Source organism: Prunus dulcis, chromosome 4 (genome assembly GCF_902201215.1).
Source record: "Prunus dulcis chromosome 4, ALMONDv2, whole genome shotgun sequence".
Classification (NCBI taxonomy): domain Eukaryota; kingdom Viridiplantae; phylum Streptophyta; class Magnoliopsida; order Rosales; family Rosaceae; genus Prunus; species Prunus dulcis.
The window spans coordinates 13,259,274-13,279,114 of record NC_047653.1 but is presented as its reverse complement, the minus strand read 5'-3'; the positions used below and the strand labels follow the sequence as shown (position 1 = coordinate 13,279,114).

At 37.5% G+C, this 19,841-nt stretch overlaps 1 protein-coding gene and 1 pseudogene across 3 annotated transcripts; one reads left to right on the top strand and one right to left on the bottom strand.

The window, feature by feature from the left end:
- The first annotated feature begins 495 nt into the window (after nt 1-495).
- LOC117626263 lies at nt 496-6,132 on the top strand (annotated as a pseudogene).
- Nucleotides 6,133-8,201: 2,069 nt separating this feature from the next.
- LOC117624645 (protein MOS2-like) lies at nt 8,202-13,491 on the bottom strand. 3 transcript variants are annotated; one of them, XM_034356024.1, is made up of 3 exons: nt 12,049-13,490; nt 9,831-10,073; nt 8,202-8,329 (listed from the first exon to the last, which is right to left on the bottom strand). In XM_034356024.1, the coding sequence occupies exon 1, from the start codon at nt 13,370-13,372 to the stop codon at nt 12,056-12,058; it is 1,317 nt and encodes a 438-aa protein (XP_034211915.1). In that variant the 5' UTR covers nt 13,373-13,490; the 3' UTR covers nt 8,202-8,329; nt 9,831-10,073; nt 12,049-12,055. The 3 variants fall into 3 exon arrangements, with proteins under 3 accessions (XP_034211915.1, XP_034211914.1, XP_034211913.1); XM_034356023.1 differs by lacking the exon at nt 8,202-8,329 and adding an exon at nt 8,948-9,417 and having other exon boundaries at nt 9,831-10,099; nt 12,049-13,491; XM_034356022.1 differs by lacking the exon at nt 8,202-8,329 and adding an exon at nt 8,948-9,417.
- Nucleotides 13,492-19,841: the final 6,350 nt, after the last annotated feature.

Below are 19,841 nucleotides of genomic sequence, written 5' to 3'. Positions count from 1 at the left end.
AAGTCAACTGCTACATCGACATTTAATTTGAACGAACCGACCTGCATTGGTTGCCAACAAACATTCTAAGACGGCAAGGAAGGCCTCCTATGACGTGAATCAATCTCAGCTTTAAATTCCGCATCATAGATTTAGGTTTTATATGTAGGAAATAGAAGTTGTAGGGGCCTATATTTGACCAGCCCAAATTATAGTTACCTAATGGAGATGATCATTAGATTTTTAGTCTTGATGCTCTCATATCTCAACTACTAATGATTTAGGAATAATAGTGGGTGGAAAGATAAGATTGTATTTTTTCAAATTTATATTGTGGGTGGGAAGATAAGGTTGGTGGGGAAATAGAACATAGGGTGGAAATAGCAGCACTCTATACATATATTGACACATTGGGTTCACATTTCTTGTTGAAACTGACTACTACCACAAGTCTACAAATACATGCATGCTACGCCAGCAACAACCTTGAGCTTCATTATCAGTTGACCTTCCAACATGGATGGCTCCATCTCCCAGCATGATCATGATTCCCACACGTCATCAGATTTCGGTAGAAGACGTGGTGGTTGGATCACCTTCCCTTTCATCACTGGTCTTGGATCACCTTCCCTTTCATCACTGGTCTCTCTCTCTCTCTCTCTCTCTCTCTCTCTCTCTCTCTCTCTCTCTCTCTCTCATACACACAAACTTTGTTGTAGTTATAAATTTAAGTATTAATTAATGAGGTGATCTTCTTCTATATGTTGAGTATGTAGGGGCCTTGGCAGGGTTGACACTTGCAGCTGGAGGGTGGCTCTCAAATTTGATTGTCTATCTGATTCAAGAGTTCAATGTGAAGAGCATTGATGCTGCTCAGATTTCAAACGTCGTTACTGGTTTTTCCTTTCTTTCCCCAGTCATTGGAGCAATAATAGCTGATTCTTTCTTTGACTCATTTTCCGTTGTCTCCATTTCTTCCTGCATTTCCTTGCTGGTAATAAAAGTCCCCATCTATTTGTTTACATTTGCAATTTTTTTTTTCCTTAGTATCGAATATTTATCTTTTTAATAAGGAAAAAACTAGGCCTGTTTATAATTTTAGCAAAAAGATACTTGGAAATAGAAAGTTTTGATTGAATTCCTTGCTATAAAATCAATTTCCTGTTCTTGAATACATCACCATGGATCAAATATTGATGGTTCATTTGTTATTTGCTGTGTCAATTTTCTTGTGCATCCAAAATCTTAGTACTCCTATTCTTGACTCTTAAATCCCAATTTGGAGGACAAGAAAATCTTCAATCAATCAATACTAACATGGTTCTGTCACAATTCTCTCTTCTCAATCTTCTGATCTCAGGGAACAACGAATTTCTCATTTCTCATTCTCTTCTATCTCTTTTCTCCAATCTCTAAGGGACAAAAGAATTTCCCAATTCTTCCTCTTTTCTATCTCCTTTCTACAATCTCTAAGGGACCAAAAGAATTTCCAAATTCTTCTTTCTTTCTATCTGCTTTCTCTAAATTCTCAGGGAACAAAGAATTTCCCTCTTCTCTTATTCTATCTCTTTCGAGATGTAGGGGTCTGATTACATAATTGATTAGGATTGCTTATTTAGGATGCAATTATTTGAAAATTTTGGGATATTTGATGGTTCATACGTACAGAGAATCAGTTGGTAAAAATCATGGGCACATAGTTGGTAATTTGTAGTCAATAAGGTTGATAAATTAGTTTACTGGAAGAGTTGATGGCCCATGTATTATGCCTCTGATATTACTTGTTAATGTCGAAGTTTGATGTGGTGTATTTGAGTTGTCTATGGTTACTATACTAGGTTGAGCATATGTCTTCATTGGAGCAAAATGATGGAATAGAGTATGTACTCTTTTTTATATGCCTCAAATTGCAGAAAAACTTGTATGAAACAAGGATTGCACTATTTTGCTATTTTCGACCAATTAAAGCCTATCATGTGAAAAAGTTATCACGCATGGCATACTGTGATTGGCCTGAAATAGCAAAATAGTGATATCCCTGTTGCATGTAAGTGTTTCTCCTCAAATTGGCCAACTTTGTTGGGTTATGCTTCACATGCAGCTCAATATAGCAGTACTCTTAGAGCACTTCTAGCGGCAAGGGGAAGCCCATGCAAGAGAAGGCCTAGGCCCATGTGATGGCTCCAACAAGCAAGGGCAAGCCTGGGAAAGGCCTGGGGCCCACCAACCCCGGCAAGCCCACAAACAAATCCAGCTCGAGCTGCTACCTGGGCAAGTGATGTAATGCTGACGTCATTCCAATTAAAATAATAATAATAAGTTGAAGAAAAAAAAAAGGGAAAAAAAAAACCAAAAAATTCAGAAATTTTTTTATATAAATACCTAGCCATATTCTTTCCTTTCCACACCAAAACGCTAAACCTTATCAAAATTAATCGTTTATGTATAAAAAATAAAAATAATTCAAAGTGAATGGTAATCGCCCTTTGCCATGGCAACGGATAGAAACACACTTTGCCTTTTGCAAGGGCTGATTCTATTCATGTGAATAGTAACAGCCCTTACCTCTCCTTGCCCCTTGCCATGGCAAACGGGTGGAAGTGCTCTTATGTCTCAAGTTTTGGATTGGTGCTCCAGACAAAACAAAAATGCAGTCTACTCTGCTTCAACTACATCAAAATTCAATGCTTTTCTGCTTCTTTGGTTTAAACATTGTTCCAATCTCATGGTTGGATTCTCTACCCATGATCTTGCCAGGGGATGTTAGAGTATGTAGAACTAGGATTGTGACAACTGTCACCTATTGACTGATGTTATAGAAATAGTTACTAAGCTATTATACTCATTTAGAGCCTTATAAAGTTTAACTCCTTTAATTGTATAGTTATTTGAGAAAAAATACATAAAAGTTCATCTTTTTCTTAATTCTCTCTCTATTTCTCTTTCATTAACATGTTCTAACTATAACCATTGGCCATAATGATTAATATAAAAGTACACATCAAGAAATATATCATCTAATTAGCTAATGTGTGATTAGAAAATGTGAGTCCCTTAACATTACACAGTCAATTTGAATAAAAAAAATATGTACCATAACTACCTCTCTTATAAAATTGGGACCCATTATATTTGATTTGGGATTCTAGCAACATACAACATCGGCTACAATAACTATCAATTAAAAGTGAATACCAAACTTGAATCTTTGAACATAGTAATTCTCCAATTGTTGAAATCGGAGAGATAGAGGATGAACAACAGACATACTCAACTAAAAGAACATCCATATGACCCAAATAGCATAAATGCAACTAACAATCTGAAATCCACCGCATATCATAATTGAGAAAATAGAACCTCCATAGCCAAACATGGAATTGAAGTCAGCAAGTCGAATCAATATGAGCAGCCACAATTTGAGTAGTAATCTTACAGAAAACAGCAATAAATCCCAATCGATGGATCTTTAAATTCGCAAATCAATGAAGAATTATGCGAAACAGCCACAATTCTACATACTTCTGCAAGAATTATTGTATGAGCCCATCATATGTGACTTTGATATGCAACATATATTTGAGCTTCACTATAGTCGTAGCACATACATGTTTTAAAAGGTAAATTATAAATGTTTACAAAGGGAAGTCGTGTATGACACAAAAAATTCTTTAAATTCTAATATCATGTCACATGGTTAGTTAATGTCATAATTAAATATGATAATTCTAGCATTATTTTTTTTTAAAGCGAAAAGATGCATTATTGTTTATAAATGCCTAGCTCACTAGTGAATTGAAAGACATAATTATGCATCACATGGACCCCCTAAATAGTCAAAACTCCATATATATATATATATGATCATATTGCAATCTTAATAATCATCTCTTGGCTTGGGTTGGCTTGCAGGGCATTGTTCTATTAGTGTTAACCGAGACATTTAACTCGTTGAAGCCTCAACCTTGTGTGAAGGAACCAGAGCTATGCCAACCCACCTCCAAGCTACAGCATGCAATCTTGTACACAGCTATAGCCCTAGCAACAATTGGGGTGGGAGGCACAAGATACACCATGGCAACAATGGGAGCAAATCAGTTTGAAAACCGTAAGAACCAAGCCACTTTCTTCAACTGGTTCTTCTTCACCCTCTACACAGCTACAGTGGTCAGCTTCACAGCCATCGTCTATGTTGAGGACAATGTGAGTTGGAGATTAGGGTTTGGCCTGTGCGCCATTGCCAACCTAATTGGACTGGTCATTTTCTTGTGTGGGGCCCGTTTCTATCGTTTTGATAAACCACAAGGGAGCCCATTTGTGGGTTTGGCTCGCGTGTGGTTGTTGCTTCAGCTTGGAAAAGGAATCTCCAGCACTCGTCTGGCGAAAGCAAGGATTATTACTATGGGCATGGTGGAGTGACAGATGACTTGGTGGGTTCTGCAACACCTAGCTCCAGCTTTAGGTACAAGCATTACTTTAAATTTCTAATGTTTTATTAGCTAACTTAAGATTTTAGGGTTAGTATAACATAGTAAGTATCAACCACGCTTTGATTTATCCTTTCTCTCATATGCCTTATCGTTATTGACCAATTTCGTAACAGTTTAAGATCCAATGATCGTCTAACATCTAAGCCATTTAGATTTCCTTTTGAGAAGATGTTGATGTTTTTTTGTTCACTAAGCCATGGCAAATTAATGGTCTTGATGATCACCAATGTAAATTGATTCGCCAGGACAGGAGGAGGAGCTAGCACTAGAGATATTAGATATGGTGCAGTCAAAATGGTACGTAGTGTGTTCATCATGTCGCACAATTGTGTAGAGAGATTTCATGTAAAGCAAATGCACTATTATTAGTGAGAGAAAAACAAAATGCACCAAATGCTTTAACTATAATGCTTTACAAAGTATCATTATCTGGGTAGACTTTGGTGCATAGTTGTCATCTCTTGGGGGCATATGATCCTTACTCATCCCTCTGTCATCGAGAGAAAATAATTTTTCTAGCTTTTAATTTAGTGGTATTTCTCTTTCTAATGTTAAAAGAGGTCCAAATTTAAATCCCCTCTTGCGTTAACCAAAGTCTCATTTTCTCCGCTTCAGCCTCATTTTTGTGCCAAAAAGATATATAAAAGCCTTCATAAAAGATCATTTCCTTACTTTTTTTGGTTTGATTTGTTTTTCTTTCTGTCCTTTTGTTATACTATAATTTTCACTTTCACTACAAGGTTCTAATATGCTTGAAAAGCCTTTGGACAGCAGAATATATACAAGGCTAATGACACATGCCTTCTCATATACATACAGGTTTCTTAACCGTGCAGCACAGAAAATTGAAGGAGACATTAAACCAGATGGTTCAATTGGAAAACCGTGGAGACAATGCACAGTGCAACAAGTAGAAGGTTTCAAGACCCTCATAAGAATTTTGCCAGTATGGTCAACTACTATTTTCTTAGGTACCCCAGTAGCAGTCCAATATAGCTTAACCATCTTGCAGGCTCTCTCCATGGACCGTCAGATTGGGCCTCATTTTAACATCCCAGCAGGGTCTATTTTAGTTATTGTCTTCTTCTCCACTGCCATCTCTCTCACTGTTATTGACAGGTTCTTGTGGCCCACGTGGCAGAAGTTGACTGGTCAGTTCCCAACATTCCTCCAACGCATAGGATTAGGCCACGTGTTAAACATTCTCGGCATGGTTGTTTCAGCACTAGTGGAGTCAAAAAGGCTTAAAATAGCAAAAAGCCACCACCTCCAAGACCAGCTTGGTGCAATTGTTCCCATGTTGGCCTTGTGGCTTTTCCCACAGTTAATTTTGGTAGGCATTGGAGAGGCATTTCATTATCCGGGGCAAGTTGCATTGTTTTATCAAGAATTTCCGGTGTCACTCCGAAGCACATCGACCACCATGGCCGCATTGATCATTGGGATTTCATTTTATTTAGGCACAGGTGTGATTAATTTGATTCAAAAGGTCACAAGATGGCTGCCAGACAACATAAATAATGGGAACCTAGAGAATGTGTATTGGATGTTAGTTGTGGTGGGGGTGCTAAATTTTGGTTACTATTTAGTGTGTGCTAGCTTGTACAAGTATCAAAATGTAGAGGGTGCAGATTGTAATTCTGGCCCTGATAGTGAGAAGTGATGTGTGGTTAGTGGCTAAATAGAGTCATTATCTAAGTTATCAATTAACTACCATGACAAGTATGTGCCAAGTATTACTATTAAGTTACATGTATTTCTCTTGTTTTGAGATAAAACGAACGTTATGAAGGGAAGTTTATTAATTTGAGACATGAACTTGATCCCGATCAATAATATCCTTTAAAAATATGTTCTAAATAAAATAAGCGAGGAGTTCATATTAAATAAAAAAACACTCACAAGCCAAATCATACTTAGCTAGTCTATGTATATCTCTTATTTATCTTTTGTACAGAAATGCATATTTGACATTCACAATACAAGGAACGCTAACTATACATTTTTTAAGAAAAATTAATGGGTAGCAATAAAACACTACCACGTATGTGTCTCTTAATTTTTCAACGTGGGACAATACTCTTAACAGTAACTATTATGGTGCATGATGTCATTTAGAAAACACAAAAGCTCATTTACCACATTTACTGTAACATCCTACATCGACTAACGGAGATGGGGTAACGTGCCTTATATGTACATGCTCGCCTTCATCTAGTACAAGGCCTTTTGGGAGCTCACTGGCTTCGGAGTTATAGAAACTCCGAAGTTAAGCGAGTTTGGGCTAGAGCAATCCCAGGATGAGTGACCCACTAGGAAATTGCTCGTAAGTTCCCAGAAACAAAACCGTGAGGGCAAAAAGGGGGGGCCCAAAGCGGACAATATCTTGCTACGACGGAGCCGATCCTGGGATGTGACATTTACCCTTAATACGTGAAGGCAATTGATGTGACATATAATATGGACATATGGACATGCCACATCTTGTGGTATAGAAATGTGGGATAAAAATGTGATAAGTGTAGCATTACTTTTTTTTTTTATAAATATTTATTTTTAATTTATTTATTTTTAATTGATTTTAAAATTTCTTATGTGGAGGTGGGCTCCAGTTGCCATGTCACCCACTTAATTGATGGATAATGATCCATGTGTACAAAATTACAAAAACACATTTGCCACATCATCAAAGTTAACAGGCTTTTGGATGGAGTTGAAGAGATAAAACTGGATCATTTTGAGTTTGAGAGGCAAAGTGGGATTTGACCAAAATTTTAGGAGTATTGGTTTAATTAAGTCTAAATAATTAGAAGAGGACCTGAAAGCCGATGGTTCAATTCCAAAGCCATGGAGGAGGCTGTTCTATGCACATTCCAACAAGCAGAAGATGTCAAAAAGCGTGTTTGAATGAAGTTCGTTTAGAATTTTAGTATGTTTAAATAAAGGCTAGTTTTGCACATTTTATTACTCAGTGCCAATGCTATTATTCGAGAGATGCTGAAGATGATAATACGGAAAATAACTGCTTCTTCTTCTTCTTATTGCATCCAGGGGTGGATCTAGAAATTTTCATTCCGGGGGTCAGCGTGTAAAAGGTTAAAAAAAAATTATATACAAAATAGGCTCATCGAAATGAAACGATAATATTCTAATTCATAGTTAATAGATAAAACCATACAAAGTACTCATGTTCATTATCAAAGAGAACTGCATCAACTTCAAAAAAATAGACAGACACTGTAATATACTATAAATATCTCTAAGAATGTGATAATAAACCAAAGAATAGCGCAATTCTTTTCTCCTCCCAAAGCGTCTTGTCCTATTCGACATAAGAGCTAGCATATGTTGGTGTAATCTTGCTCATTTTAGGGCATGTGCGTCATTTTTTAGTTCCGTCGTCATTTTGATTTTGGGCTTTATTTGCATTTCTTTTGGGACTAGCTCTCAAACTTTGAACCCTTATGAGTACTATCTTAAGGGGAGCTTATTCAAGCAGATATTTTTTCAAAACGTAAGAGTTAGGTTATTCTTTTAAAACTCTTTGTGGATTGAACATTTAAGGCTTTTGCCCTAGATTGACCTTAGGTTCCTTCATGTATTCATATCATACATGAAAAATTATTTTATTAAAAATATTGGCTAAAACCAACTCAAAATAAAACAAATCAAAACAAAATTGCCACATCAACCTTGTATTTGAAGAACCAATCAAGCCCATGCTGAATCTTCTTCCTCACGATACATCCATGACTCACTCTAGTCTCCAAACGTGACTTCCACTCCTTTAGCAGAGTATACTGTTTCTTTGGCTGGCATGGATGGTGTTGTCTCTTCTACTCCCAGTTTTGTCTGAAGCGCTTTAGGAAGGATCAAAGTTTGGTTAGCATGTTGCTAAAAATGATAGCCCATTAAGTAAATATATACTTCAAACTAAAATCGCATAAAATGAAAGTTTTCTTATTTGATGTGTAAGAAATAACTTTATTAAATAAAAACAAAAACTCATGATTACTCAAAAACAAAACCAAAAACCCCCCACCATTTATGCTTTGCATAAAACACGAAAACAAGAAGTACGAATAACATCCCAGCTCCATTTTCATAAATGTAAACCATTAAACGGCAGTCCAGGTTTCTTCTTCCTTCATTGAACCATTCCTTGGTTGTTTTGATGTCTTCCGTTTGCTCTAACATCCTTCTTTATTTTTTGGTTACAACTCTTAAGATCCTTTAAGTTCTACGAATTTCTTCTAAAAAGAAGCAATGGTTCGTCTTAATAACGACTTGTGTGGGTTGTTCACTTTGTTATTGCTATAAAATATACTACTAGTTCCAATGATTTCCTTCTCGGAACGAAACTTATTGCGTAAGAGTTATACACACCTTGCTTTTATTGTTATGTAAAACAGACCAAAAAGTTGCGCAAATGGTGAAGGGAAAATATGAAAGCTTACAGAATGATGATAAAGAATACATTTTGTGCAAAAAGGGAGGAGCCAATCCGGTCTCTCCAACTCAGATTCCGCAACTCTATCAATAGCAATCATATAGGAACTGAAAAATTCTCCATGCATCGCACATATTATGGATCAATATAATAAACACAAGGAGCAGTCCAATTTGAACTCTCTGGGCTAAATTGTTGAGATTAGAACAAAGGGGTTGGTTTAAATTGCACATAATTAACACGCTATGGAACAAGCTCAATAATAGCTTCTTCTGCAAAGAAACTAGCAAGGTGTTATACTCCAAGTCTCAGTTCTAGAGCAGAAAATTCATTTGTCAAGCCTTCCACATTCTGAACATTAGCATCATTGCAGATAGCCGACTATCCAACCTTATATGGTGCCAATGATTCTGTTTGGACCACATGTCCAAATTCCACCAAGTAAGATTTGTACCTCTCTGTGTTTTCAGGACCAGAATAAGGAATTCTCGAGCAAATCTGATACATTAATAGCAAAATGATTTAAGAAACAGTTTGCAAATAAAATGCTCAGAGATAATTGCAACATCCCTAAACTGGAGAGACAGAAGTTAAGATTGTCTCTCGTCAAGCTCCTTACGCTATTTAGAGAACAAGACTTAGTATACTCCAACATGACATCCATCTGACACACCACAAAACCCCTACTATCAAGGTTAACCGACAGGCTTGTTTATACATATGGTAGTGGTTCAACTAGTTGCTCACCATCAATCAAAATCTCTACACCTATAAAACATCAGGTGAGACTAGTCTTCATGATTGAAAGCATAGGTCCAAACGGAAGTGACATGGATACCTAAAGTTCTCACAAATAAACACGAATTACTTTACGTAATATCCTATAAATTGAAAGCCGTTTCCATAAGTACCTGTAGAAATGGTAACTCTTGCAATCACATGCAATCACATCATATGGCTCCTTAGGAATAAATGGTAACACTTCTCCTTGATCATCTCCTGCTTTACTAGCTCTGTCTCATTTTTTCCCCAAATCCTCTGAAAGGCATTCAACCTTTCCCCTTATGCCACTAGTATATCCCGTCAGGACCCCCATTGACACAGAAGGTATCAACCTGGATGGATGGTGTCTCCATATCATATGTATATACACCCTGCAATTTGATAAGTTGAAATACCTCTGCAGTCAGAAATAGGTGGTTAAGATTTATAAATTTAAAAATAAATATATTTAAAAAACCTATTATTTACAAGCAATGATACGTGAAAGCTTAACACGAAAGATGTTGCTTTCAGAATGATTTGGATTGCAACTTGAAGGGCTATCTCTATTAGACAAGCAGGAACCATTGACGGTCGTGCTAAACATTTTGGATCTGCAGTCAAGTCCAACAATACAGAAAAATCTAACTTCTCCCCAGTATAACAGCATAGTCCATTAAATTTGGACCCAATAGTTCTCCCAACACAATTCCTCTCCATATCATGCTCGCAAGATATCAATATTAGAAGTCCCAATTCAAACGACAATAAATGCCCTCTGCATTTACCTAGGTGCAGTAGTAGTTGTTCCTAGCCTTGTCCAGTAAATCCACGTTTAAGTGATGTAACTTCAAACCTCCTTCCAGAATATCTAATAGTGGAAAATTTTCCACGCTGTCAGTTGCACCTTGGATTGAGGTTGCATCACACACAATCCTAGAGAAGAGCATTGTCGCTGCGAAAACTTCTTTAAATTATTCTAATATGTACGTGTCTTGGATATATTATATAGGTGTTTTTTAACAAATCATTTGTGAACGATTCTAACTTGAAGTTACTTATAAGCAACAAAACTAGACTCTTTCGCAGTGATTTCCAATGATTCTAATAATACGTGATCCATACTCTAAAAGCATCATATGTTCATCTAATCAGGCTGTGACTCAGGACCAAAATCTACCATAGTTTATGATTTTCCAAGAGGATACAAATGATTGGATGAAGAGAGATGCACACTTGAAATAAAATCACAATTGCCAACCAAAATTCCATAACCTTAAAACACACAGCCTGTTGCATCTGGATTTGTGAAGCCAAAGCAATAGGTAAGGTTAATAGATCAAATACAAAAGGCAGTGATATTTAAAATGGTTATTAATCAAATGGACGTAGGAGAGACAGTCTCGGTAGCTGCTTGCTATTAGGATACCTAGTTTCATACTGCAAGAATATTTCAGACTGCTAACTTTCACAATGCAAGGATAGCTCACTGTTTGACTTTGGGTCATGATTGAGGTTAATGATGGGAAAGTTGAGAAAAAAAAGTTTGATACTGGTGACAATACTTTGGTGTCAATACAAGCAAGAAAACGGGCATCAGGTTGCAGTACTTACGTAAGTAGATTTGGACCTTGTTATATAAAATGATTCTATCTTTGCTTTATATGTCGGTCCATTGTTTGAATTTTACTTCCCGCTTAGCAGTTAGCAGATTTCTACGTATAAAGATATTTCTTCAAAAAGAGCGACCTTTGCAGACTAAAAGAGATCCAGAAAAATCCAAATAATACACTAAATCAACTGATATTCTATTGTCTTAAATCACCCAATTCTTAAACTACTACTTGTTAAAAAATGACCTTTTCAGATCGAGATATTATCTCTCTTTCCGCTATTCAGAAGTTCAATCATTAAATAACTAAAAGAATTTTAACTTATAACCCAAGGAGTGCCAGTACCTTATAACCCAAGGAGTGCCAGTACCCCCCTTCTAATTGGCACAAATTGCTCATCATACAACTCACAGAAAGTTGGATTTGGTAGAATGAAGACTGATGGTATAGATGGAAGTTAAAAGAAATTAAACAAAGTATACAAAAGTATATACGTGGAATTCCCATAAGTTAAACATCATGGCAAACACCTTCAATTTAAAGATATGTATCTGATCAAAGTAATCAAACTCAGAATACTAGAAATGTCATGCACTGAAGAAAATGAGACAACATACTTCTAAGTTTAAGGAGAAAGTAAAGCATAAGGGGAATCAAATTGTGGTAAAGCATGAGAAACCGAGATACAAATTTAGACAAAGAATTTCAGCTTACAAATACAGCATCAAGGGAATTAAATTCTGGTTCAAAGTACCTATGAATCAATATCCTAGGTCGCTGGGATCCCCAGTAAACTCAGCAATCTGCTCAAGACTCACATTGAGCAATTCATGGGTATCAGCATCTCTGACAACACCAGTTTCTCGGTCTGAATCCTTCTCAACAAGATTGCCAAAGACCCCCTTGTGCTTTCCAGACAACACAAGAACGGATCCGCCCCGTCTTGGCAGCGCAGTCTCAAGAAAATCCTGGGACACCCCCTGCACAAGCTCCCTACTCCCATCCATAGATATATCACAAGTTTTGGGTCCAACCACATCCATCACCTCCCCTTTTTTCAAATAAAATTTCCCACCTTTCAAGTCCTTGCTTATAACCCTAACTCGAATGTGACGGGCAAGCCACGTTGAATAACCCCTCTGCTCTTCTCGTCTTGGCTTACTATCACTACCCACTTTCCTTTGGGCCTCCTTCAATCTCTTCAAGCACTTCTCTTCTTCTTTCGAACCCAATTCAGCAACTTGATCCACATTCACTTTCACTACCTCTTGCTCTTGCTCTTCGCCCCTGCTCGAGAGCTTCAATACCAGTTTTCCATTGCCCAATTTCTCAACAATCCTACCCCTCAAACCCACATAGGCTCTACCCGAAACAATCCTCACCTCCTTACCCAAATCCCCATCTTTCTTTCTCTCTTTCTCTTGCTTTTTATCTTTCTCCTTCGGATTCATATGAAACCCTAACCCGTGCCTATCAGTACTCCTTGTATACTCCACAACCTTCGCATCTTCCTTAGCATTCTTTCCAATCCCTCTACCCGGGTACCACCCGTACCCAGAAAGCAACGCCTCGCCGTAACCCTCTACCGGCATCTCATCAAACTCCTCCAAGCCCCTGTGATCCGACAAGCGCTCCAAGTCGTCTTTAAATTTCTGAAGCAGAGTGTCCTCCCCACCTCTCAATCTCGGCCGTTCATCACCACCGTCCCGATTCTCCGATTCCGCATCCAATTTCTGCCGCACATTGAGACCGTATGAAATCTTCGCATCGGGGTCGTCGGTGACCGATAGCGTCTCGACCTCGAACTTAAGTTCTTGGCCTCCGGGCTCGGTGATTGGAAGCTCGAGATTCTTCATCTTCTTGTGGGGCCGCCACTCGTTCGGGATCGGAGCGATTACGCGGGTTTTGGGGTCGGTGGATACGGTTTTGGAGGCGTCGAATTCGTTGACAAAGTGTTTCGAAGCGGCGTCGTTTGGGTTGCCATTGCCGTCGTCGAAGGTGGTGGCGGTGGTTGACGGTTTGCGTTTAGGGTTTGATTTCGAAGAGGATTTGGGTGGCAGAGAGAAAGAGAGTTTCATGGTTTCGTTTCCCTCTTTGATTTTTCAGAGAGAAACGATGATTAGGCTGCTACTGGCTATGTTTAACAGCTTTGACTTCCTGATCCTCTAAGCAAGTCCACCGCTATACCCAAACCCTGGCACCCAAGCCCAGGTTTCACCCTCCAGCGCCAAGCCTGCAGCCCGGGCAAGCCCAAGGGCAGTTCTTGGCTGGGCTGTAGCCCGACTTTGCTGACGTCATTTGTGACATCACACTGACGTCAGCGCAGTGAAATCAGATTTCTTTTTACCGTTGGAGTGTGAATTTCACGCGTCAACAGTAAAAAAATTGATTTCACCGAGCTGACGTCACCAACAGCTCCCAACGGAAGATGCCACGTGGCGCTTCCCGGACGCTCCGATCTATTTTTGCACAGAAATCCAACGGTCTTGAGTTTTTTGGCTAAACAAATTCAAAAAAAAATTTTAAAAATACAAAAAATTTCTGGATTTTTTCCCTATAAATACCTAAACATTTTATTCACTTTCCACACCAAATCTTCATACAACTCTTCTCCTTCCAATATTCTTTACTCTCCACTCATATTGTTCTTTCAATATTTTTTGGAATCCACTCATATTTTTCTTCCAATATTTTTTACTCTCCACTCATATTTTTCTTCCACTTTTCATTTGTATCAAAAAAAAAAAAATGGCCACTTCTATCGATGGTGGAGGCGCGTGGACAACTCAGGAAAATATTGTGTTGTATGAGTGTTGGGTGAAAGTTAGTCATTGCTCGGTCACGGGCAATAAGATGAAGTTCTGTCATATGTGGAGCAAAATTCATGGAGAATTTGCTAAAAGATCGGGTTCACTTCGGATGGAAATGGCATTGGCCAATAGATGGAAAATTTTAAATAAAGAGTTAGGGAAATGAAGAGATTCCTTGACAAAAGCAAGGGACAACATTCGAACCGGTCAAAATCTTGCCGATGAGGTAAATATTTATAATTGCCATTTTATTCAATTTAATGTATTTTTTTTCTTGCATTTCCAATTTATTTATATTTTGTTACATAATCATTTTTTTTCTTGCATTTCCGATATGTTTATATTTTCTTGCATAATCATTTTTTTTTTTGCATTTCCAAATTGTTTATATTTTCTTCCGTATTCATTTTTTTCCTTGCATTTCCAATTTGTTTATATTTTCTTCCATATTCATTTTTTGTTCTTGCATTTTCAATTATTTATTTTTAATAGATCCTACAAGCACAAATGTGGTTCGGTGCCTTGGGCCAAGGCAAAAAAAGTTTCCAAAGTCACCAATGTTGGGAAGTTGTGAAGAATTGTTCAAGATTCAAAATTATTTCCAACAGTCCGCCGGTTGTGTTGAATGAAACGCCGTTGCACGATTTGCCGGCAACTGATTCGCCATTGGACTCCCCAATGGATCAAGACTCACCACTCCCACATGTGCCAAGACCTATTGGGAGAAAGGCGGTAAAGGCCAAGAAAGGGAGCACTTCAAACAATGAATGTGCACAATTTTTGGAGCAAATAGCTCAGAATGGCGCACTGAGAATTGAGAGAGACTTGAAAATAGAAAAAGCATACCAGGCACGACATGAAGCATTTGCAATTCAAAGGCAGCAGGCACAAGAACAAGATATGGAGGACAGAGAGATGAAAATCATGGCCATGGAGACGAGCCATATGTCTCTTGAAACAAAGTCCTATTGGAAGCTAAAACGAAGGGATGTGATGAGAAGAAAACATGACGACGGACCTAGCAATACAGGTTGGTTAAATGATCACAACCCTTAGGTTGTATTGAAAGAGTTGTCATATGTATTAATTTGTTGTATTGTTTTCCTAAAGTTGTCATATGTATTAATTTATTGTATTGTTTCTCTAGAGTTGTCATATGTATTAATTTATTGTATTATTTCCCTTTTATTCAATATGTATTATCCATTTTATTCAATATGTATTACTTTGTTGTATTGTTTCCCTTTTATTCAATAAAGAAAGCATTAAATAATACAGCTATTTATTAAAAACATTTCATACATCAAAACTTCGCATAATTAAAAACAAAGCATTATTCATTACAAACCACACACAAATCAAAGCATAATTAAAAACAAAGCGTAATTCCAAACAAACCACACACAAAACAAAGCATAATTAAAAACAAAGCATAATTCCAAGCAAACCACATACAAAACAAAGCATTAAACTTGACTTCATCCACTATGATTGCCTTTCATCTCCCATAAGTGCTCGATCAAGTCAACTTGACGTCTCTCGTGAACATACAAAGATTTCATTTCCTGATAACGATCAACCATGGGGTTGTTGTATCGATCATCCCGAATTAACGGTTTGTCCTCCATTAGTTGTTCATTTGCTCCTATTGGCCTTTTCAAAATTCTAGTCAATGTCGTGTTCATGGAATCGGGTTCGAACACCTCTGGAGCATCATAGTCATACTCATCCTCCACAATCATGTTGTGGAGGATGATGCAAGTCATCATAATGCTCTGCAGCACCTATTCATCAAGCATCCGAGTTGCACCCCTGATAATTGTCCAACGAGCTTGCAAGATACCGAAACACCTTTCCATGTCTTTCCTATAACCTTCTTGAAAGGCAGCAAAGCTTTTTTCCTTCTCGAATTGGGGATTCAGAATTGTTTTCACGAATGTCGTCCACCTATGATAAATTATGTCGACGAGGTAGTACGCACCCGAGTATACGGTATTGTTGATTCGGTACGTGATCTGTGGGGAATGACCTCGCAATACATTGTTAAACACTAGGGATTGACCAAGCACATTGAGGTCATTCTGAGAACCGACAACTCCGAACAAGGCATGTCAAACCCAAGCGTCGAATGAAGCTACGGCCTCCAAAACTATACTTTTTTGGCCCTTTCGATTCTCATAATCTCCTTGCCAAGTAGTTGAGCAATTCTTCCACTGCCAGTGCATGCAGTCTATGATTCCAATCATTCCTAGGAAACCTCGAGCCTCAGCCTTTTGTACAAGCCTTCAGAGGTCCCTAGTCGTAGGTTTGCGAAGGTACTCCATCTTGTAGAGATTTTCTACTGCATCACAGAATCTCACCAAGCACTTTAGGATAGTTGATTTTCTCACCCGCACAATCTCATCCACCTGCTCTGTGGATGCCCCATAAGCAAGCATCTGCAAAGCAGCTGTAAGTTTTTGCCCCGAAAGAATACCCAAAATCCCAACAGCATCATACTTCTGAACGAAGTATGTGTCGTAATTACAAATATCATGCATGATTTTTCTGGAACAATGAGCCTGCATTCTATATCTCTCTCGAAAATGAGAAACAGGATATAACGAATTTAAGATAAAGTAATCTTCCAAGAGATTCTTACCCTGAGACTGCCTATGTCTGTCCACATTCGGGGCATGATGACGATGGTGTTGCCTTGTTTCATTGAGCATACACACCGCTAAAACCATTTCTTCATCCTCTTCATCGGCCTCATGATCTTCTTCAGCACATCTGCGCCTGATTTCTTCCTCTTCTCGCTCTTGCCTCTCCAACACCCTCCTCAGATTAGACATTGAGAATAGAATGTGTTTTGTAAAATCTGAGAAATGAAAGAAAAGAGAAGATATGGTGTGAGAGGTATGAGTTGAGGGTGTAGTTCTATAGAGGAATTTAGAAGATAGAGATGACACATGGCGCAATTTTAGATGGTGAAAATCTTATCTGGAATCTGATATTATAATTTTTTAATAGATATCTTAAAATCTTATCTAACATGGGACACGTGGCGTAATTTTAGAAGGTGAAAATTGTATCTGAAATATGAGATTATAATTTTTTTAATAATAAATATTCAAAAATAACACACGTGGCAACCGAGAATCTCATCCGAAAATTTTATCTGAAATTTAATGGACACGTGGCAACAGAAAATCTTATCCGAAAATTTAATTCGAAAATTTTATCCAAAAATGTTATCTGAAATTTTAGGTGAGAATTTTATAATAGTGACACGTGGCAACCAAAAATATTATCTGAAAAGCTATCAAAATTAATAATTAAGTATTAATAAATAAATAAATTAAGTAAAATGAATAGTGTTTGCCTTTACCCTTGCCCTTTGGGATGGAACTTAAAAAGGCAAGGCTGACACTATTCATTTGAATAGTGTCTGCCATTGCCTTGCCTTTGCCTTATCCTTGCCTTTTGGGGTGAAGGTGCTCTAAAGGCTCCAACTTTTATTTTGCGTGTGTTTTTGGTGTGGCCAGTGGTGGAGCATTTATGGGCTTTTCCTTTGCCCCAATTTAACCAATTCCAAGCAGGATTGTTTTAAAAAAATCCGATCCAACTAGGGATGACAATGGGGCAAATGGGGTGGATATGTCATTCTCATTTCCATCGTAGTTAAGCATTTTTCCCTAGGGTTATGCTATTTAGACACGCAATATTAACCACTAGTCAATTAATGAATGTTGCCATGTGTATTCTATTTTTTATTTATTCTCTTTTCAATAATTCTTAAATAAAAAAATTGAAAAAACAAATTAAAAAACCATAACGTCCTTGGTAAGTGGCCTCATGTCTGTTCTCAACTCTTCCTCACGTTTCCACAGCACTCCCTTCCTCCATTATTGCTGCATTGTGATAGGAGTATCGCTAGAACGTGGCTGTGATAGGAGTATCGCGTCTCCACAGCACTCCCTTCCTAATCTAGGTGGATCCTAGATTTTACCCATGTATATAATATACATATTATTTTGGTAGTCCTTCCAAGGTCAGTCGTTTTGTCTGATCTCAGCCATACAATACTAAATAAGTAGGACGTAGAAAACCATGTTGCTTGAGGGATTGCTTATTTAAACAGCCAACCTTGTTCTTGTCTATCATAATTGTTCTTGTATAAGTGCTCTTAAATTACATATAAATACATATATACAATCTTAAATTAATTGATATTATACTGCATATGTATTATAGGAAGTTTATATTAATATTTGGAATTATTTAGGATGGAAGAATCTTTAAGAAGCCATTCAAATTTGGAGATGAGTGAAGAAAATGATGAGGTTGAGATTGGTGAGATTGGACTGGAGATCTAGAATACAACGAGCCCAGAAGAAACAACATAAGAATCTAAGATAAATATGATTTTAAACATAGCTGATGAGGTGGTTGATTATTATTATTTAAAAAAAAAAATATGCAAATCGAGTAAGTTTCCCAATGAAGAAGAGATCATTGAAGAAAGGAGATTGTGGGGAATTGAAATATGTGACTTTATCATGTTCTAGATCAGGGATCCCACAAAGTACTACAAGCAATGTGCTAAATCCATATCCAAGCATAAAATGCAATTGCAAGGCTCAACTTAGGGTAGGTATATGCTTGGATGGAAGCTGGAAAGTGAACTTAGTCAAACTCGATCATAATCATGGATTGAATTTGGACAATGCTCGATATTTTCGAATGAATCGTGCAATAAGTTCGTATATGAAAAGGAAGATTGAAGCGAATGATAGAGCCAGAATAAGAGTAAATAAGAATTATAATTCAATGGTAGTTAAGGCCAGAGGGCATGAGAATATGCCATTCATGGAAAATGATTGTAGAAATTACATTAACAAAGTTAGAAAATTACAGCTTGGGGAAGGAGATGTAACTGCAAGGTGTGCTAGCCAAGAACATAACAAAGAATACATCTTGAGAAAGACAATGAAGACACCCATACACAACAAAGAAATGCAAATTACAAAAGCTAGGTAGATAGAAACCATCGAACAAACTAGGATGGAGATCTAATTAATTCAAATGTTATCACATTCAATTGACATTATAGCCACCCAGTACCCATGAACTACATGCTAGCTAGACCCAACTAATTATACTAATCAATTTTTACAACAAATTGCATATTCAAAAAACAAAAACTAAGAACCTGTACAACAATTCTTACAACAAAATTACACTAAAAATTGGGTATGTACCTCAATCTTCAACCTCCTTGTCAGACATGTTTTTGGAGAAGAATAGACAAGTGAACCTCTTGATTCTTCAACCCACCCAATCGCCCAAGGATGCAAATTTCATTCTTATTGAAAAAACTCTAACTCTCACCAACAACAGTGGAGGATGGGGATGGATAAATTTGGTGGAGGAAGGGAGGCAATGAGAGAAGCAGAGTAGAGAATACCATAATTGAGGGGACTCCAACTCTCAGCCACGTTCTAGCGATACTCCTATCAGAGTGCAGTAACAATGAAGGAAGGGAATGCTGGAGACGTGAGGAAGAGTTGAGAACATACGTGAGGCCACTTACCAGGGACGTTAGGGTTTTTTTTTTTTTTTTTTTTTTAAATAAATAAATTTAAAGGATTATTGAAAGGAGAATAAATAAAAAATAGAATACCCATGGCAACATTCATTATTTGACATGGCATGACACATCATCTACCACATAAGGTGGTCAACTAAAGTGGTC